At 49.0% G+C, this 21,446-nt stretch overlaps 1 protein-coding gene across 4 annotated transcripts in view; it reads left to right on the plus strand.

Moving 5' to 3' along the window:
• Positions 1–21,446, plus strand: part of TSC1 (TSC complex subunit 1) — a 49,671-nt gene that overhangs the window by 13,566 nt on the left and 14,659 nt on the right. For 3 of the 4 annotated variants that reach the window (XM_044264599.1, XM_044264596.1, XM_044264600.1), the window contains exons 3-13: positions 3,247–3,432; positions 4,578–4,681; positions 5,939–6,091; positions 8,034–8,178; positions 9,667–9,821; positions 10,187–10,260; positions 16,911–17,086; positions 18,399–18,514; positions 18,821–18,932; positions 19,250–19,368; positions 21,174–21,243. In XM_044264599.1, coding sequence (XP_044120534.1) covers positions 3,327–3,432; positions 4,578–4,681; positions 5,939–6,091; positions 8,034–8,178; positions 9,667–9,821; positions 10,187–10,260; positions 16,911–17,086; positions 18,399–18,514; positions 18,821–18,932; positions 19,250–19,368; positions 21,174–21,243 — 1,330 coding nt within the window. In that variant the 5' untranslated portion in view covers positions 3,247–3,326. Of the gene's footprint in view, positions 1–641; positions 893–3,246; positions 3,433–4,577; positions 4,682–5,938; positions 6,092–8,033; positions 8,179–9,666; positions 9,822–10,186; positions 10,261–16,910; positions 17,087–18,398; positions 18,515–18,820; positions 18,933–19,249; positions 19,369–21,173; positions 21,244–21,446 lie in introns of all 4 variants that reach the window. The other variant, XM_044264597.1, reaches the window with a different exon arrangement.

The following is a 21,446-nucleotide window of genomic DNA, read 5'->3' on the forward strand; positions in this document are numbered from 1 at the left end:
TTTGGCTCGTACGGTACGGTTCGGAGCTGTATTCACCTGGGTATTGACTTTCAGCCTCTCTTGCCTCCTGTGTTCTGTACGTGGTTATTCCAGAATGGAAGAGAGGCCTTCACCGCTGTAAGTCGATGCTGCACGTGCCTGTGGTCTCCACGTTCACGTGACTTTTCCCAGACCTTCCCCAGGCTGGAAGGTGTGTCTAACGTGGGTGTGCCTCACCCGCCGGCCCCATGTGCAGGTTGAGCAGGCCCCCTCTCCCCTCGGTGCACCCACTGAGCCCTGCCCCCTTCCTCCTCCCACGTCAGGTCTCCATTGTGTGTGCTGAGTTGCTCTTCCTTCTCAGCACCCTGCACGGAGCCCTCGGGAAATACTTGAGTGAGTTTTAGAGGAAGAGATACTCCGCTCATGGGAGTGATTCTAAAGCTCATGATTAAACGCTCGGGGAGGGCCTTTCTGAATGTCAGAACCCTTAAACTTTGGGGCACTTACATGAGGAACCTCACCTGAAATCCAAGATTTATATTTTTGGGGTAGATTAAAAAATGTGGTTGAAAGGTAGAATTTTAGAACCAAAGAGAAAAGCTTGTTGCCAGAAATGTACCACTGTGGTTTAAAATGAAATCTTATTTTTGCTTTCTATAAAGTATCTGGAAGGAGCAGCTCCAGAAACCAGACTTTGACACCTCAAATGACATTCACACACTGAAAAGCAAGCGAACTGGCCCAAGCTGGTTAGCCCTGACTACGGCCAAGTTGACTGGACGGGCGCCATCTTTGTTTGGAATGGAACTCCTGCCCCATGTTCTGGGCTGCCTGGATTTGGGGACCAGCTCTGACATTACTGCCTTCTGTATACACAAAATAGAAACTCAGAGTCTCACTAGATTGAGACTAGGTAGGTAGCAATTTCACTGGAACAAAAACCAAACTTCGGGACAAAAATGCTTTTAAACCCGAGAATCATTTGTGATTTATCCAGAAGAAAAGAATGTGAGGGCTTGCCAGATGAGTATGCTATGAAAAAGTCATCTTGAAAGTGGTGGCCGCAAGATTTTTACTGGTTTTCTTTCTGATACTTTTTGGGCCCTGCTTGGAGTCTTTATTTGCATGGAGTGTATGCGTATGTTCTCTAATTTAATTCTCTCCATGGACAATAAATCCTGACAGGTTGGTATTTTCTTCACTTGTAAAATTAATTTAATCCAACTCACAAGGTGAATTTCTGTCTGTTTTCAGCTCTGAACTCTTATAAGAAAACCTTACCAGTTGTAAGTCCTGTGAAATGGAAGCCCTTCATGATTTACCTGTAAGATTTATATTCAAGGGTGTGAGCCTGCAACTTCTTACGCCATGATTAGCTATCAGAAATGCATGTAGATTCACGGACAGCAAAATCAGTGGCTGTTGCAGGGTTGTAATTAAGTAAGAGCATAGATAATAGTTAATACTCACCAGTTTCTGGGGCCATTGGTGCTTAAATTTGGCATTCTTGCATTCTTGCAGGAGGCGCTTAACTCTTCAGTGGGCTTTTTCTTTAGCATAATGTTTCCTTCCTAGGTGCTTATTAAAATGCAGGTTCCTAAGCCCCAAGGTCAGTTTGGAATGGGCCAGGACACTGCATTTCTAAGAGGCACCCTGGGTGGTCTGGGCCCACCCGGAGCAGGAGGGCTTCTACCTCAGCCCCGGGGAGCAGCGTGGAGGAAGCACTGTGGCCACCAAGGACAGTCGCAGCCCTGGGCCTGGGAGTTGAGCCATCCGAGTGTTACCGGGCGACCTTGGCAAAGTTATTTATCCTTCCGACTCCATATTCTCATTTGTAAAAGAGGATATCTGCTTACCTCACAGAATTGCCTCAAGGATCAAAACCATGAGTTTGCTTGATGTCGAAGGGCTCAGGGCTTTGTAGTCGAGCAGATCTAGGTTCAAATTTCAGTTCTCTGGTTCTGCCTCTTGCTAGCTTTGCAACCCCAGGCAGATGGCTTCGTTTCTGTTTCTCGCCCCATAAAATGGGGACCAAAGAACCAGCCCCGTGATACTGGTGTAAGGACTGGATTCACTGATGTTTGTGAAGGATGTGCAGGTCTATCTCTTAATGATCCTTGGTTGTGCTTGTTTTTGAGAATAGACCTTTAGAAAAAGAAATCATTGTAAATATGGATAGTGACCCTTGGAGAATGAGCTGCTTTTTTGGTATAAAGATCAGTCAGCGACTCCGCCCCCAGCAGGAATGGCGTCTTTGGATGGGACAGATTTACCCCTGTGCCCCTTTTCGTGCCTCTTGCCTGTGACCAGTGGCGTTTGAATGTGACTGATGTCTGGGGCGAGGGGTTTGTGTGAAATACCGAGATGTGGTCCCCGGTTCAAACGAGGTATTGAATGTAAGGTCTTGTGACCTAACAAGCTAGACCAGCTTCCAGGCATCGATGGGAGTGTCAAGAGGAAAATAGTATGTTTTTAGTTCTTTCTCTGAAAATAGCTCACCTACTTTTTATTTGTTTATTTTTTGAAAGATTTTTTTTTTAAAGATTTTATTTATTTTATTATTTATTTGACACAGAGAGAGAAATCACAAATAGAGAGGCAGGCAGAGAGAGGGGTAAGCAGGCTCCCCGCCGAGCAGAGCCCGATGCGGGCCTCGATCCCTGGACCCTGGGATCATGACCTGAGCCGAAGGCAGAGGCTTTAACCCACTGAGCCACCCAGGCGCCCAAAAGATTATTTTTTGAAAGATTCATTTATTTGACAGAGTAAGAGCACAAGCAGGGGGAGCAGCAGGCAGAGGGAGAGGCAGACTCCCCACTGAGCAGGGAGCCCCATGCAGGACTTGGTCCCAGGACCCCTGGGATCGTGACCTGAGCCGAAGACAGACGGTTCACCACTGAGCCACCCACGTGCCCTCTTCTAGTTTTTAGATTGATGATTTGAGATGGAAATTAGCCAAAACCCAAGGCAGAGTCAGAAGAAGGAATCAAAGTAAAAAACTGTGCTGTGGTCCCGGCATTAAGTTGCCGTGACAGTTCCGACTGGCGACGGTGTCCCAGTCTCTCTCCGGTGGGTGCGTTCCATAGATGTCCTCTTGGCAAGTTTGTCCGATGTAGAATTATGCTCACACCCTGGCTTCTTTCCTCAGAATTCTGGACGACAGGCTTTTCCCTGCATTGAACACCTGCTCTGGTTTGTCGTGCAGGCAGTTTTTTATGGGGAGAAACGGGGCCATTTTGTCCCACTGTGTGTCTTCCTTTTTCTCAGTCTGGTAGGGGCGCCAATGAAGAGCCCGCAGAGTCGCTAGTGCACGTCCCGGACCCGGCGCGGCGCAGTCGTGTAAGACAATGGCCCAGCAAGCGAATATCGGGGAGCTCCTGTCCATGCTGGACTCCCCCGTGCTGAGTGTGCGCGATGAAGTGACAGCTGTCTTTAAAGAGAACCTCAGCTCTGGTAAGCGGGGCCATGCCCGTTCGCGCCCATCTGCGCGTCAGAAGAGACTGACCCGGGGGTGACTACAGTCTCCTGATGTTGGTTTTCATCTTCTAAGGAGAGTTTCTAAAACACTGAGAAAAGAGCAGCTATTGCCGGGTTCACTCTCTGTGTGCTTTAAGCTTTTGATTACGGAAATATTCAGATAGACACACAGACTTACTAAGTAAGAATCACATGATGATCCTGTGACCCAGCTTCAAAGTCACTGCGTTCTTGTGTCATCTCGCCTCCCTTGCTCCCCCACCCAGGTGTTTTCAAGCAAATGCCGTGTGGAAATCACGTGTGTGACTTCCGGTGTCAAAATGTGTGACCTCTCTTTAATCAGGGAGACAGGAATTTCCACAGTACCTTTCTTTGCTTACGGGGTTGACAAAAACCCACTATTGATCACAGAAATGGGTGCTGTTGGCAGGAGACTAACTCAGTATTCAGCCTTTTGGAGTACCCATCGTCCCACAAGCCTGTACCGTGTGTCCCACTGACAAGAGTCTGTTTCATTATAGCCTTGAGTGAAGTTTAGAGAAAACCAGTAAGTGACTGGTTCAGTGAGTCTTGTAGAGCTGAGCAGTGGGGCCCCACGTCCGCGGGGAGACTGAAGAAGGTCAGAGGGGCCCACGCGGGAGGGTGTCTGCAACATGTTGTTAAGTGGAAGAAGACACGTGCTCAGACTGTGTTCGTGGGCGTGGGGGCTCTGTGTGCACATGCGCACGTGTGTGGTTTTCCAGGAAAAGGCTGGAAAGCCCGTGGACCAGTCTGAGGGATGTTGGTCTCTGAGGAGTGGGTTGAGAGAGGCCGGTAGCGAGGACTTTCGTCTTCTGTACTTTCACATCATCTGAACCCTTATCCGTGGACATGGTTACCGTCTTATAATCAAAGATGGCACTCAGTAAGAGAAGACAGCATTTCAGTGCTTTCGTGGATGTTCAGGCAGGTTAATCTGGTATCATCCTATTGTTAAACCTCAGTGGATTGATGGGTAGAAATAGAATGTCCCGTAACTTTGGGCAGCATTAAGAAACACTTTCTGGATTTCATGACAGACAGCCATTTGAGGCGAGTTGAGGATATTAAAGGAAATAACTCTTCCCTTTTCCTCTGTTCAGACCGTGGTCCGATGCTCGTCAACACCTTGGTGGATTATTACCTGGAAACGAATTCTCAGCCGGTATTGCACATCCTGACTACCTTGCAAGAGCCTCACGACAAGGTAACCGCTGGACATCAGGGCTGGGCTGCTCAGTCCGGCCCTGGCCCGTGCGACGGCTCCTGTGTGCACCCCCCGGCCCATGCAGTCTGTCGAGAGTGTGCTCCTTCCGCCTCTCTGTGCCACAGACGATCCTGTTCCCAGATTGCAACTGCAGAGAGAAATAATTGGCAGAACCCATGTGTCCTGAGAAGTTTACAAAATAAAACGTATTCCAGAGGTGTTTTAAGCTCTTGCTATTCCAAGAAATCCTATAATTCCATTCCTGTCATTGTATAATGACAGCTTGACCGGTAAGGTACCCATCTTTAAATCCATGCTTAGAGTAGGATTTTGGACTTAATCGGTGTGGGAAAATCTGTGGATCCAGACAGCTAATGGGCCTAATTGTGGAGTCCTGTTGGCCAGCACCAGGCTCGTGCAGGGCTCCTTAGTGTTTATTTTTGTTGGTGGAGAATAGCTCACAAGGCATTGCTGTTGCATACTTGGGTGAAGTGTTGAGTTTCTTTCTTTTTTTTTGAAAGATTTAATTTATTTATTTGAGAGAGAGAGAGTTATTGAGGGAACACAAGCAGGGGGAGTGGGAGAGGGAGAAGCAGATGCCCCGCCAAGCAGGGAGCCCGATGCAGGATTTGATCCAGGACCCTGGGATCATGATCTGAGCCAAAGGCAGTTGTCCAACAACTGAGCCACCCAGGAGCCCCACCTATTGAGTTTCTGTATGCTAGTGGCTTCACCAGGATTTGAAGACCCAGCCGTTGTGTGCTTTTCCAGGATATTTTGTTCTGTTGAATTTTAAATTCTAGACTACCCAGTTTATATTTGGGGCCAAACTGTGTAGACAGGGCTATGGTACCATAAGCAACTGCTTCCAGCCGGATCCCCTGACAGCGTCAACAACCTGCCGCAGGCTTGGGGCCAGCGCTTATTGGAAGAAGTAGCTTATTTGTACTTTAATAAGGAGTGAGGGAGTCTGGCCCCCCCCAGCTTGCACATGTGTATCATGGGATCTTTTTCAGGACTTGCCAGCTTGCTGCCCTCTCTCTGGCAAAACTTAGCGGTGTTTGGTGTGCCACTGTGATTTTTAAAGATCTTTTGTGGCCTTTGCTTCCCATCCGTGGCAACTCAAGGGACTGGCATACGTCACAGCTACCTCTGTCGGGGTCCCCTACTGCGTTTGCATGAGGATTTCCCTTGATTTCTTCCCACCCCCACCCAGCCTTACTGAGACCTCTTTCTCCTGATCTTTTACGTGTTTAGCACCTCTTGGACAAAATGAACGAGTGCATGGGCAGAGCTGCCTCTCGGCTGTCCGCCCTGTCGCTGCTGGGGCACGTCATCAGGCTACAGCCGCCGTGGAAGCACAAATTCTCCCAAGCACCTCTTTTGCCTTCTTTACTCAAATGTCTCAAGGTACGATGTTTGCAAGGGTTTGAATGAAACGCCTTTATGGGTATCGTTTCTGAAACTCTGGGGAACTTTAAAGCAAGTAAGCTAGATTTGAACTTTGAGAGTTTAGAACCTTTCAGCATTTGGCTTTCCTCGACTGGCACATCGTCCAGAGTTGGGGCTCGGTCCGCTCCCCGTGCACCCCTGTGATGGTGAGCGCCTTTTGTCGAAGCAGATACGGTTCAATGTGACGTTATTCCCACCGTCTTTGACTCCGTCGTTGTCCAGTCTTCCCTCCGTTAAAACGTCTGGTTTCTCTTTGGCAGAAGCCCGGATTCTCTTTTAGCTCAGGGAAAAGTGGCTGCCAGCTCTGTTTAACCATTTAGGAGCAGGTGCTGGTTGCAGCCATAATTAAGGTTTTGTTAATGCAAGGCCTCTGGGGTCGCAGTCTGCCTTTTGCACTAAATGTAGTGTATTTTTCTACACAGCGAGTCAAAACCTAAATAGAACTTTGGGGTTTTAGTTTTGACAGTGGCTTGCTGAAATACTCCAGGCTATTAGCTAAATCTCTTGTAATTCCCGGACTCGTTTCCTAGCTGTAGACTAAGACAATGTGGCTAATGCTAACTGCCTCTACCTCACAGAGACGTGAAAATACCCAGTAGTGTTTGTTCTCGGTGGCAGCACCTTTGGGTCGTCCGATATAGCACCCTGCAACTGATTTGTGTCTCTGCAGCAGGGTCGCCATGTCATTCCCCCTGGAGGTGGGAGTCGCGTTGCTAGGGCTTCCTAAAAACATGGGACTGAATGTTGACAAAAAACAAGGAAAATTGGAACAACTTAACGTTTTTTTTTAAGTGAGTGGATTGGTGAGAATATAACTCCATCTTGAGGCCGCACAGTTCGGTTCAGGTTGTAGAACACTTCCTTTTCCAAAAGGGTAAGCTTGGGCAGTCACTCGTGGGCTGCTACCCAGGCCATCCGTTAGAGTATTACCATAAGCAAATTAGGGTTAGCCCTTTGTACTGGAATTGGTTATGTGTTCTTGATTCTCCTACCAGTATTTTATGTTCTTCTTACTCGACAGGTGTTGGCCGTGACAAAAGGCTTAGTGATTAACGTAAAACAAAATCTACTTAAGGCTTTATTTCCAGACTCGTAGATTTCCTTTTCTTTTTTAACAGTAATAATGAAGTCTTAGCCTGCATGGTAATCTTCCAATTAATACTTTGTTTCTTAAATCTGAATTCCAGTTACTTGGCCAACATTCATGATTTAATTATGGGTCAGGTGAGCCGCTGTAGCTATGCCGAGTTGATTCATTATCCATTGGGTATTAAATATCTTCAATTAGCCTGAAGTTATATGACTTGATATTTAAACTATAGACATGGTCAGAGGTCACCATTTCTTCTTTTATTTGCTGATCTGTAAATGCTGCTATAAAGGTGAGCAATTAAGGAGACTTGTTAGCACTATGCTAATTTCTTACAGTATTTTTTAAAAGGATGACTTCTGTTGTCATCCTTTAAAAAAATACCGTATTACCTTACTTGTGTAGTGTTTTTTAAAAGGATTAACAAAAAGTAAGTGAAGTGAAGATTTGGTTGCATGAATGGGAACTGTCGTGTTCCTTTGTTCTGGTGAAGGCAGCTCGTCATGCTTCCGTCCATGTGCTATAGGCAGAGGGTCCGCCGGCTGGAGGACTTGGGCGTCCCAGGTCAAGGTGAAGTTTGTTTCCCATATAGCTTTGTGTGGGGGCAGCAGAAGTGATCTTGGCAGACTCACTACAGTTGAAGCCGATCCGTGTCACTCCGCCTCCCCCAGACGTGAGGGGTAGGGACATGAGTCTGTGAGGGGACTTGTAATTTGTGATCCCTGTGGAATTTAGAGCAGCACCTTGGTGTGCTGGTCCTGATGCTGTGCCTGACCGACGGCTCTCCCCGCCCGGCCGTTCCTTCTGCAGATGGATACCGATGTCATCGTCCTCACAACAGGTGTCCTCGTGCTGATCACCATGCTTCCCATGATTCCACAGTCGGGGAAGCAGCACCTTCATGATTTCTTTGATATTTTCGGCCGTCTTTCATCGTGGTGCCTGAAGAAACCAGGTAAAGATGTCCTTACGTACCTGTTGTTCCCTGCCAAGTGAATGCTTTCACTCGTGATCAGCAGGTCATGGGCCGTGAAGGAAGGTGTGTAGAATTCCGTAGCTGGAGGGGGCGGTGGTCACCAGCAGCTGAGGAGTGCCTCGGGTGTGTGTGTGCCTGCTCACTGTAGGCACAAATACGAAGCCCGGCTATTGGACACCTTCCTCATTCTGTTGGCTTAAGAGCATTAATTGTCAGAGAAACTGGTAGGATGTAAAACCTTCTCATTGTTGGTAAACTTCCATCTCTCAAAATACCTTCACAGTCTGGGTCACAGCAGTACAAGACTAGGCTTGTGGCACGTTTTTTGTCTTACTCTGCTGGTCTGTTGGGACAGAAGACAAACCTTGGGTTCTGAGAAACCCGTCTCTTGCATGTGAAGGAGGGAAGATGCGGTGGGTCCTGATCGGTGTCCTTGTTTTGTAGTAGTGGGATTTCCCCCCATCCTGGCAGGGAGGCAGGCTCTGTCAGGTGATTCCACAGCTGTAAGCACGTGATACTTGGAGTCTTTCGGAAGCCCAGCACGAGCTGTTCATGTCGGAAAGATGAAGTGTGTAAGCCATGTCACACCAGATATGTGGCTTCCTGTACGGGATTAAATAATAAGTGCAAGACCCAGGTGATGCTGGTTACTTAGGACGCTCTTGGGGGCAGAGGAGTGGTCTGTGCATTATTGTGGAAGAGCCGTGCGGATCCTGTGGACTCGGGCTTCTCCGTGGGGTCTGGGTGAGGTGCGATGGACAATGTGTTGGGTTTCTCCCACTTTCAGCGCTTTAAGCTAGTTTCTGGATAATAGTTTTTTCACTCCTTAGTTACAAATCTGCAGAGCTAAGACTACAGCCTGATTTCAAAAGGATCTCTCACATTTGTTCTGCAAATGTTTGAATGCTCGTCCTGCACCAAGCACTGTGCTAGGCACTAAGGGTGCAGAGGTGAGGGAGACAGGACTGTTCAAGAAGCTCAAGAAATTCATGCTGAATGCGAGAGTGGAGAAGTATCATTACAGACTGGGGGGGCCCTGGCTGACTCAGTTGGTAGAGCACGCTACCCTTGACCTCAGGGTCTTGAGTTTGAGCCCCGTGTGTGGCATAGAGTTTACTTAAAATAATAATAATAAAAAGCAACAAGAACAGATTTTAGGGCGAGTGATTATCATGAGAAAGTTAGGTCAGGATTGTGAGAGGGTCGGGGGAAGACCGAAGAGGAGCTTTACATCTGTCAGAGGCTTTATGGGTCATTCTAAGTAGATCGGCATTTATCCAAAGGCCGTAAGGAGCCCCTGATAGATTTTAAATAGGGGCGTTTGGTGTGTTCAGATTTGCATTTTAGAGAAACATTCGTTATCTGCGGAGTGAGGTGGGGGCAGTCGACCGCAGGTCACGCTGGTGGCCGCGTGCTCACCTTTGCTTGTGTCTGGCTGAGTCTCCTGTCCGTGATTTCCTGTTTCAGGCCACGTGACAGAGATCTATCTTGTCCATCTCCACGCCAGTGTTTATGCCCTCTTTCATCGCCTCTACGGAATGTACCCCTGCAACTTTGTCTCCTTTCTACGCTCTCACTACAGTATGAAGGAGAACTTGGACACTTTCGAAGAGGTGGTCAGGGTGAGTGACGGCTGCTCATTGGAGAGTCGCGTGCCGTGCGCACGCGCTGCGGCGGGGACCCGTGCATTCAGTAGGGGACAGATTTTGAAAAGTAGTTCGGCTCTGCCCCCAGCCCCAGCCCTAGGCAACCACTGATCTCCTTTCTGCCTCTGTAGACTTGCCTCCCTGACGAGCGTTTCCCAGACGGGGGATCACATAGTATGTGGTCTTCTGGGACTGATTTCGTTCACTTGGCGGAATGTTTCAGGGCTCATTCATGCTGTAGCAGGTGTCAGGACTCCTTTTTGTTGTCAACTAACACTCTGTTGCGGGGAGATGCCACAGAAATTTAACCTTTTATAATTTGTCAACCCCTACTCTTCTAGCCAATGATGGAGCACGTGCGAATTCACCCGGAATTAGTGACTGGATCCAAGGACCACGAACTGGACCCTCGAAGGTATAGAGATGAGGCTGGCAACTCAGAATTTCACAGCGTCTCTTGACAGATGAGTCATGTGATCAAGGCGATGTCCCTACTGTGGGGTTATTTGGGAATACAGGTTCTTTTGCGTAGAGAGTCACTGTTCTGACGGACTTGTGCAGCTCAAACTTCGTACTTGTTGGAAACACACTCCTCACGTACAGAATTAACAACTCCTGCCAGGGAGCGGAGGCGGTTACAGGGCAGACACGTGGCCCGCGGAGCCCCGGGAAGGCCGTGGGCTCGGTGGTAGCGGTGACTGTGAGGCAGGCCGAGTGGCGTGTGGTTGGAAACAAGTGGGGTATGGGAAGCGGAGATGTCGAGGGGAGAGCCGCCCCTGCAGGTGGCCAGGCGCCCTCCGGGGACCCCGAGAAGTCTCCAGGTTTATTCCGCGGGGGAAGAGCAGCTGTGAGACTTCCCACAGACTTCCCATTCGAGGATGCCGGGCTGGGGCAGGCAGAGCTGAGCGGGGAGTGATTCCCTGCACCCTGCACCGAGCGCTGAGAGACCCAGCTCCCTCCTCCCCCTTCTCTGGCTGGCAGCTAGGCTCCCGCTGGCAGAAGACCGAATGCTTTTTGGGGAAACCTGTCCATAGATAACTGACATTTGGGGATCTCCCACTGAAAAAGCTGGTTCCCTGCCTGATCTCACCTCACAAGCCCTCCCTCTGCCACACGGAGCTGTAGTGGGTGCGAAACAGCTTCGTGTGAGAGAGACGGGCACGGGGACAGGTATACGTGCTGTGCCCGTGAAGTGCAGCGACGTCACGGGAGTCCCTGCGCCCGCAGCCCTGGCCAGTTTCTCCCTGCTCTTGCCCCCATCTTTCGCCCCGTTCCCTGCCCCACTTCAAAGAAACGCCCGGTCTTGCTTTTATGTTAATCGTTCTTTCTTTTCTGTCAAGTTTTACCCTGTGTATTGTTGCGCTTTTGGAAAGTGAATTGGGAAGTCGAGCCAGGCTAAGGAAAGGGCCGGTCCTGTCGCTATCAGATGAGGGCTCCCGGGAGGCGAGAGGAAGACACCGGTGTTCGTGTCCTCATCTGGCTTCCCGTCATTGAGGGTTTGCAGGGCCCCGGGCGGGGGGCGTCAGTGGGCCAGGTCGTGCACGGGGGAGACCCGAGACACAGTGCTCCCCCCAGTCAGAGCATCTGGCAGGGCCCGCAGCGAGGCCGCTTCCTGGATGTGCTGCTGGAACGTGGCAGAGGACGAAGACCACTCGCGTGCTGCCTCTCAGCTGACGGTGACCAGCTTCCAGGAGCAGGTCAGGGCAGGGTCCGTCTGCGCCGTGGATCCCGGCAGGGAAGGGAGAGCAGGGCCTTCATCAGTGCTCACTTAGGACACACTGAGCAGAAACAATGTATCGGGCTGGGGTCACCTGCACACTGCGTCCCCCCGTCAAGAAGGCAGTGCGGGGACAAGGGTGATGGCCCACCACATGCCTGTCTATTTGCCTGCCTGTCGGATCCGTGTCTCGTGCAGGACCTCCCATCCCCTGTGTCTCCTGCCTCTTTTCTGGGTTTGCTCTTGTCTTTGGGGAATGTACCTTCCAGCAGCTCTCAGAGAGAGGAAGCAGCCATGTGGTCGGTACAGACGTCCGGGCCCTTCCTTCTGCAGCCTGAAGGCTTTATTCTGACATCGCGTCTTGCAGCCAGTGCTGCCGCGTGACCCCGGGCTCTTCTCCTTTCTCATGGCTGTGTTGGCCGTGTTGGCTGTGTTTCTCTGTGGGAGCCGGTAGAGCCCTCCCTGTATCTTCTCGTGTTCCCACATTGCCTCGTCAGAACCTACTCTCCTTTGATCTGGAAACTCTTTCTTTCAGGTTCTAGGAAAGTTTCTCTAATTATCTCGTGTTTGATTTACTTCCTTCTGATATGTCTGTCTTTCTGGAGCTGCTGGAATGTAGATCAGGGCCTCCTAGACTGTCCTCTACTTTTCTTTGCTCTCCTGTTTTTTCTCTCTGCTCTTTTGTTCTTTCTGAAGGTTTCCTCATCTTTAGCTTTTAATCCTGTTGTAAGTTTCCTTCCTCGTGCCTTGTTCTGGGCATCTGAGACCTTTTCATGGGTCTCTCAGTGCTCCTCTCTGTAGTCGCCTGTCTTAGGTTTCATGGAAGCGCACATCTTCGAGAATCTGGGAGTTGTTTGTTCCCCGTGCAATCCGTACACTGTCTATCTTTCAAAGTCTTTGAGGCTTTCCACAAAGATCTGGTAATCTGCGGGTGTCTGGGTAGGGAGACCAAAAAGCTGTCCACAGGGTGGGACTTGTCACCTCTGAGCTTCCCGGCTGTGTGTGTGACGTGTGTGTGTGTATGTGTGTGTGTGTGTGAGAGAGAGATGTGTATGTGGTTGTGTGTGTGTGTGTGTGTATCTGGCTGCCGCTGGAGGGAAGAGCCTGGTGGTGAGAGAGGCTAGTGGCCTTGGCATTCAGAGTGGACATGGCTCACTTAAAGGCCCTCAGCTATTTCTGGAATAGCTCAGTCCCGAAAATCCATTTTACTCTCTCCAGAGAATAGTAGATTCTGATAATAATAATAATAATAAGAAATAATAGATTTCTGCTGCCCAGGAGTGTAGAGGTGGGGAGGGGATCTCGGGACCCTGACCCTCAAATAGTTCTCACCCTGTCTTCCCCACGCTAGCTGTCCTCAACTACCTGCCGTTTATCTCCCGTGCCAGAAGTACTTGATGTGTAAACATTTTTTAATATATGTATATATTTATTTTATTTTATTTTTTATTTATTTGACAGAGACGTCCCAAGTAGGCAGAAGTAGGCAGAGAAGCAGGCAGATAGAGAGGGAGAAGCAGGCTCCCTGCTGAGCAGAGAGCCCGATGCGGGGCTCCATCCCAGGACCCTGGGATCATGACCTGAGCTGAAGGCAGAGGCTTAACCCACTGAGCCACCCAGGCACCTCAACGTGTAAACATTTTTTTAGCTTTTTAAGGATCCTGCGGTGTAGGTCAGGTTGACTTTTAGGTTTGAAACAATGGGAGCTTAGGTTTCTGCTTCCTTGGATGTGCTACATAGGTTGCCTCTGGCCTGTCTGCTTTCTAGCTTCAGGAGCCTGTTGTGCTGCTCTGTCTTCGCCCATTCTCCTCCTTCCCATAGGTTTATATTTAAAAACAACCGAATCCATACTGTAGACTTGGTAGGTTGGGGAGGTTCTATAATTGGATGCATATGTTCAGTCTGTGATGCTAACTTGGAAGGCTCCAGGCCAGCCTAGAGAGCCTCGCTTCCGGTGGTAGGCAGGGGTCATCTGGCTTTCGAGGAAAGCTCTATCACAAAAGACAAGAGACCAAGATAGGGGCGCCTGGGTGGCTTAGTCCGTTAAGCACCTGCCTTTGGCTCAGGTCATGGTCCCAGGGTCCTGGGATTGAGACCCTCCTTGGGCTCCCCGCACAGCGGGGAGTCTGCTCTTCCCTCTGCTTCCCTCCCCACTGCTTGTGCTCTCTCTTTCTCTCTCTCTCAAATAAATAAAATCTTTTAAAGAGAGAGAGAGAGACACCAACATAAAGAGAAGGAAAGGGAGCTAGAAAGAAACATAATACAGAGAGAGGAGGAAAGTATCTGAGTAGCCACTGAGATGGGGCATTTGAGTACACGCAGAGGTCAGAATGCCATGGAGGGAAACATTCAGAGACAGAGAACCCTCCTTGAAAGTGAAAAATGAGGGCTCAAATCAAGACTTCAACAAAAGGACTAGAAGGTAGAGTTAAGACTATCTCAGAAAGCAGAATCAGTGGATAGAGATGAGTTTTCTGAGCAGAGAACTAAGAAAATAATCAGTCCAAGAAGCCAACATTCAAGAAAAAAGAGCTTTAGAGAGGAGAAAGCTTTTGTGAAAACATAATAGAAGAAAATTTCCAATACAAGTATGAAAAATACAAAGAAATATAGCAATCAGGATATTGAAGGACATGCCTTTCCTGATTGAAGGGGCTTACCTAGCGCCCAGCTTCCGTCACATTTACCTCCCATAGACCCCCTTCTCAGCTAACGACTGGGGCCTGCGTTCTTTCAGAATGAGAGTAGAATCCGGTGAGACTGAGCCCAGGAAGCAAGGGGGACTTGACTTTGGATCGTGGTCACGGGAAGTCTTTGGGTAACACTGCATAGCAGCCCTCAGAACAAACCAGTCTTGGCAGAGTGAGAGAGAGAGGCCTCCAGAAGGGAGCTAGTACGGCGGGAGGGTAGGGGTGGGGAGGATAATTCCAGTAGCTTATTTGCACAGCATTATGTAAAAATTATATCAGGCATTGTTTCAGAGCTGTTGAGTCCAGTTAGGAAGAATTATAATAGAAACACAGAGGACTGAGGACAAGAAACAGAAAAATCCAAACTCCAGGATAAACTAAATCTAACAGAAAAGGAAATCTTTTTTAATAAGTAATTAGTAGTACACTCTAATTACTGAAAACTAATTTTGAAGAAAACGAAACTATGATACACGTCTGCTGAGAGCAGGGAGGAGGGAGAAGGATATTCGGAAGCGGTCTACGTCCTCGCTGGCCATAGTAGAAGTCTGCAGATGATGGGTACAATCCGTATACAGGAAATTCAGAGCGTAGAGCGTATTCTTTCAAAATAAGATGCAGGCGGGGTACCGGTTCCGCCGACAGACTGGGAAAGTGGTTGAGGGGAAGGTCGCGGGAGGGACCTTTTAATTGACTCTTTAAACAGCTCTGTTTCATCAAATGCAAGATATCACGGAGCCCTTCTATTTTGGGTTTGTCTGAGAAAGAAAAAAAAATGCCACAAAAACTAACACACAGCTAATTAGATATGACTTCTCAGTTTCAGAGACATTGGATGTGAAAAATGCTTTTAAGAACCAAGGAAATAGCATAAGTCCGATTAACTCAGACATGTAAATGTATATTCTACTGTGTTGTGAGTCCACTAGATTCTCTAAAAGCGAGCTCCTGCCTGTACGTAAGCGTCCTGACCCGTGCTGTCTCCTCACCCCTCGCCCCTGGTGCCGGGAGTACCTGGGGAGGCGGCCGCCCTTAGCACGCAGGAACCCCGGGCAGGGAGCACCCGCTCAGACTGCAGGCGTGGTGCTGATGCGAAAGGCTTGCCCCCTTGGGATGCTGCCCGTGCCCTGGGGACTCTCTGGTTCTGTTACTTGGTATCCCATCGTCACCGTCTCAGATCGAGGGGTGCGTTTTCTAGAGCAATTGTGTGGAAGCTGATGTTTTGTTGGGGTAAATCCCTGGCGTGCCCTTAGTGCAGTGCTGATTTTTCTGTGAAATTTGGAACATGAAAATGAGTCTTGCTGGATTCCTGCTTCCTTGGATAACTGGATAGCGAAATTACACCGTCTTAAAGTTCATACTGGAGCAGGTCCCTGGTGTATTCATTATTAGGGCTTTGTAGACCATTTGGCAAATACTGGAGAGGTAAGAAAGGAAAAGGACATGGCCCATGACTTTCAGTTCTTTTAATTTGAACACTTGGTGTCCTCATCTCTCTCTCTTTGTGGGCGTATCTCTGAGTAGTTTTCAATCTTTATTCGTTGGAGCTCACTATCCTGACCGTCTTAAACCGCGGAGTCTTGTAAACACGACTTTTAATATCAGCTTTAGGGGGTGCCTGGGTGGCTCTGTCGTTAAGTACCTGCCTTCAGTTCAGGTCGTGATCCCAGGGTCCTGGGATCGAGCCCCCGTTGGGCTCCCTGCTCGGCGGGAAGCCTACTTCTCCCTCTCCTACTGCCCCTGCTTGTGTTCCCTGTCGCTGTGTCTCTCTCTGTCAAATAAATAAATAAAATCTTTAAAAATAAAATAAAATCAGCTTTAGGGAGGTATGGTTGACATACAATAAGATTCATCCGTTTGTTAAGTTTTGACAAGTGTCACACTCAGGATACAGAATGTGTCATATGCCCACAAGGTTCCTCCGTGTCCTTTGTGGTCAGTCTCCTTCCTGACACTTGGCAGCCAGTGACCTGCTGAGAGCTTTTTAGGATGGTGTAATAATTTTTCTTCTACAGAATATATCCCCTTGGTGTGATCTTGGGTTCTTTTCTTTTTTCCGTGATGAGCTGTGCTGAGCGTTGTTGTGTATCTTGCCGTGTGTTGATTTCCACAGGCTTAAATCCTAGAAGTGGGACTGTGGGTCATATGACAGGAATCTTGGCTGATTTACAAAAACGTCCTCGTGGGCTTCCTCGAGGCTTGAGTTTTTCTGTGCCATGTTGCCGGTCTAGAGATGGGGTAGGACCCCCTAGGCTCTGACAGGAGACCTTAAATCCCACCGCAGCCACCAGCAGTTTCCAGGCCTCCCTGGACCTTTGATGACCTTCGTTCTGGGGGAGAAGCTCCCCCAGTGACCGGCATAGTTTGTGCTCTCTTTGGAGGCTCTGCTCTGCCCAGTTGTTTGTTGACATTTTCGCTTCAGATGAGGTTCTGATAACCTGATATGCCCAGTTTAAACAGGGAAGGTGGAGGTTTAGAAAATGGATGCCTGATTCTTAGTACACCGCACAGTGTAATGCTTGGGCTGGTGGGGTTCTTCTGCCTTGTCCGTCGCTAATCCTGGTTCTGTGCCTGGCCTTGCATTAGCGTTCTTGAGAGTTGGGTGTTTGATTAAGTGGATTACAGCTTGCCTTTCTTAACTGTCGGTGCCTCTTCTAGGTGGAAGAGATTAGAAACACACGATGTTGTAATAGAGTGTGCCAAAATCTCTCTGGACCCCGCAGAAGCCTCATACGAAGACGGCGACTCCGTGTCCCCGCAGGTGTCCGCACGCTTTCCTCATCGTGCGGCCGATGTGGCCGCCAGCCCTTACGTCGACACGCAGAATAGCTGTGGTAAGAGTGACCTCGGCTTCGTCTCGGGAAAGCATGGCTCATTTACATCCACTTAATTTTTCTTTTCCTGGGGTGAGACTCACTGCAGCATCTAGGAACTGTTTCCCAGATGCTGAAAATTAAAGCCTCAGTGTCTCCTGACGAACCCCTCTTTCAAGTTTCATTTGGAGCCCCACATCTTTGGCCTCCTACCCGACGGTATGCCAGCGGACCAGGGATGGGTCTTTAACGCAGAACGAGGAGTGTGGACCTGAGGCTTTGCCTTCCTGGCAGCACCCCCGACAGGGGGTCTTTGTTTCAGTGAGGCCCCTGGGCTGCTGCACTCAGTGGACACAGTTTGAGTGAATCTGGACAGTTGAGAATTGGTTTCTGGAGAAGCCGGGCTTATCTGTAGGTACTACCGATTAGGGGTGTCATCCAGGCTGTGTTTTTTCAAGTTACCCTGAAGCTTAACTTGACATCAGACCTTCCTGAACTTGGGGAGCCTGGATGGCTGTGTTGGTTGAGTGTCCGACTTGATTTCGGTTCATGTCATGATCCCAGGGTCCTGGGGTTGAGCCATGAGTTGGGGCCACACTCTGGGGGGGAGTCTGTTTGACATTCTTTCCCTCTTCCTCTCCCTCCTCCTCTGCCCTCCCCGCTCGCTCTCGCTCAAATAATCTTTTAATAATCAATTTTTAATAAATAATCTTTTTTTGGGAAAGATTTTATTTATTCATTTGACAGAGATCACATGTAGGCAGAGAGGCAGGCAGAGAGGGGAAGCAGGCTCCCTGCTGAGCAGAGACCCCCGATGCGGGGCTTGATCCCAGGATCCTGAGACCAATGTCCTGAGCCAAAAGCAGAGCCTTTAACCCACTGAGCCACCCAGGCGCCCCTAAATAATCTTTTTTTAAAGATTTCATTTAGAGTGAGCAACAGAGAGAGAGCCAGCATAAGCAGGGGGAGCGGCTGGCAGGAGGAGAAGCAGGGTCCCCGCTGAACCAGGAGCCCGATATGGGGCTTGGTCCCAGAACCCTGGGATCATGACCTGAGCTGAAGGCAGACAGACGCTTAACCGACAGAGCCACCTAGGCGCCCTAAACAAAGAAAATCTTAAAAACCAAACAAAAGAACAACCTTACCGAGCTATTTCCAAAGAACACTTAAAAAGGCATTTAAGTGTTACTTTGTCCCTAGGACGTCAGGAGTCCCCTCAGTTATCTAAGAAATATGAACATTAGCGTATGGTTTGGGGGCCGGTTTTTTTTTTCCCCCCGGAATAATCTAAAATCGCACACTAATCTCACATACTCTTTGCCTTTCATTTTAGGGAGTGCTACCTCGACCCCGTATTCCAGCTCTCGGCCGACGTTGTTAAATACGCCCGGGCAGCCACCTCAGACTCTGAGTCCCCCATCGACACGGCTGTTGACTGAGCCGCCACAAGTACGGTGTGAAAGAGTGTGCCTGCTCGCTTCTCTGCGCGCTGGTGAAGCGGACCGCTGGGGTCGGGAGTTAGCGTCTGGTTGGGATCATCTCACTGTGCTCGTTTTAGGAGTTATTTTTGAGGAAACGTGGTATTAGGAAAGGTGGTTACTGTTGCCACTTGGGTTTCTCTTGGAGTCTAGATTTACAAGATGCATCATAATAAAGTTTTAATAAGAGGAGTTTTTCTGTCCGGTCATGAGTATAGGCCTTTAGGGGTGCCTTGGTGTTCTTTCTCACTGCTGACCCGCCTCATTAACTCCCCAGGCTGCTCTCTGGAGCCCATCTTCGGTTTGTGGTATGACCACTCCTCCAACGTCTCCTGGGAATGTCCCACCTGATCTGTCACACCCTTACAGTAAAGTCTTTGGTACAACTGGTATGTACGTCTGAGGTGGGATTCGGTGGGATTCGGTGGGTCGGTGGGTCGGTCTGGGCCTGCTGTGTGTGGCGAGGGACTGTCTCTTAATCCAGCAGTGAGTTTGGGGCTGCTTGCAGCAGTCAGCCTGTGGTTGACAGTTCATACAAAGCTTGGGGGTTTTCAGAACCTAGAAAGTGAACAACAAAAAAAAAGACTCAAGCCGCCTAGAAAGTTCACTCTAGTGGCTTTCTTCATTGTTGCAGGCAGGTTGAAAAGATTCAGAGTTTTCTAATAGGCTTGGTGATGGTGTGTATGTTGTCCTTGCCTGTGAGCAGGTGGAAAAGGAACCCCTCTGGGAACCCCAGCAACGTCTCCCCCTCCCGCCCCGCTCTGCCCCTCGGACGACTATGTGCCCATTTCCCTGAGGCCGGCCACAGCCACACCCCCCAAGAAGGTACGTGCCGGCGTGTCTGCGCTCCCTCTGCCCCAGCTCGGTGACCCACATGTGGCCTCACTTTGGGCACGAAGCTCGTAATGTCAGATGGAGTTTGGACCGGGTATGTGGTGGGTTTGGATCAGGGCAACTGAATATAGACTCGCCAGCAGCTCTCAGAGTGTTAAGTGCTTTCCCTGGAGCTCCAGAAGCCTCTCGGGGGACCCAGGAGCTCGACCGCTTTCATAGTCATACCAACCTGCCCTTTCCCCTCTTAACCACGTTGGCGTTTGCACTCGTGGTACAGAGCGATGCGGGGGAGAAGGGCCGGCCCCCAGCACAGATCAGGGCTGGCACCAAACTGTCTGGTGCATGCCGCCTTCTGTCCCGTGTGTCTTCGGTTTGAAAGAACAAAAGATAAAAAAGCCAAAATGCCAATGCCTTAAGAGTGTTCATGGAAAGGAGTAAGAAGGATTTATTTTAGTATATCGTGACCCTTGAGGTCATACCTATTTAATATTCTTTGAGAGAAAATAGGGGATCCATCACAGACCCTGGTGCCGTGACGTGAGTTGATGGCTAGACCAGCTGTATTTCTCGGGGAGCGCCAGTGTGATGTGAAGGGACAGCCGACCGAAGGCCGATGCTTGTTTAGACCCGGGCGTGGGACAGGCTGCTGCTTACGTGACCAGCTGTCACTTCAAAATAAACAATGGACAGGCTTTGCTGCTGGTGGCAAAATTCAGTTTTCAGGTAAAATTAGAGTACGACAAACCTGATCTCTGTCGCTAGGAGCTTGATGGTGTCCCGAGACTTTTGTGAAGAGACTGAAAAGTTCTAGGGAGCCCGGTGAATAATCGAGGTTTTTATGTCATGTGGTGAATATTTCCACACTGGGAAGCCCAACGGGGCGAGTCAGGATCTTCTAAGTGTCTGGTTGTGCCATGGTCCGGAGCCGCCATAGGCAAAAGGGCAGAGCCCAGAGCGCCCCCGCGGTCTCGAACACAGCACGAAAGGTGGTGCGGCCTGCTTTCAGATCTCACGTGGCAACCCCTGAGAAATGACTCCTTGTCAGGTCATCAAAGGTTAAGTCATTTTATAACTACTTAACCCTGGGGCTTAGAAGTTCCTTCGTATGCTGTAGCCAAAATAACACAGTGCAGCAGCTTGAGCGCAGAGGCTGGTCTGAGCTCCCGGCTTCCTTCCTCTGAGCCAGACACGGAAGAGCAGGCACGGAGGCAGAAAAGGTTCCCTCATCTCACTGACTCTGTGTATATTGTTGTGGAAACTGTAGTTACTTTTCTTAAGAATTTGTATCATTTATGTTTACATATAATGGATTTATTGTTGTTATTATTATTTTTTAAAGATTTTATTTATTTATTTGAGAGAGAGACAGTGAGAGAGAGCCTTAGAGGCGAGAAGGTCAGAGGGAGAAGCAGAGCCCCGTGGAGCCTGGAGCCTGATGTGGGACTCGATCCCGGGACTCCGGGTTCGTGACTTGAGCCAAAGACAGTTGCTTAACCAACTGAGCCACCCAGGCACCCTGGATTTATTTTTTTTAAGTGAAGTAGTAAACATTTTTAAAATGTTTGTTTTGATTTCTAGTGTAGTAACTGTACTAGAACCACATAAATAAAAGCTCATGGGACTCCTGGTTTTTAAGACTATGAAGGTCCTTGAGACCAAACAGTGCTTAAACCACTGAGCCAAATATTAATCTCTTTTATAATGTGTTAAAGTTTAGATTTTTAAGATATGTCTTTTACACAAGAGAACACATACAGTTTTCTGCCTTATGACATAAGTGGTACCTATCTTTTCAGGAAGAAAAAACAGATTCAGCAAGGCCCTGTCTACATAGACAGCACCATCTCCCAAACGACAGAGGATTAGGTAAAGTCTCTGGGTAACCCTAGACCTTGCTTGTCTCTTCTTGGGTTATGTGTGTAAACGGGGAAATTTGGGAACACCACACACTGATGAAGGCCAGAGATAGTGAGGCGTAATTAAGTCTAAAAACCAACCTAATAATATCAAAAAAAGCCCTTAAGTTCTTGCCGTGAAGTACCTGTTACGTGCATTTTGAGCCGATCAGG

Source organism: Neovison vison, chromosome 9 (assembly GCF_020171115.1).
Source record: "Neovison vison isolate M4711 chromosome 9, ASM_NN_V1, whole genome shotgun sequence".
NCBI lineage: Eukaryota > Metazoa > Chordata > Mammalia > Carnivora > Mustelidae > Neogale > Neogale vison.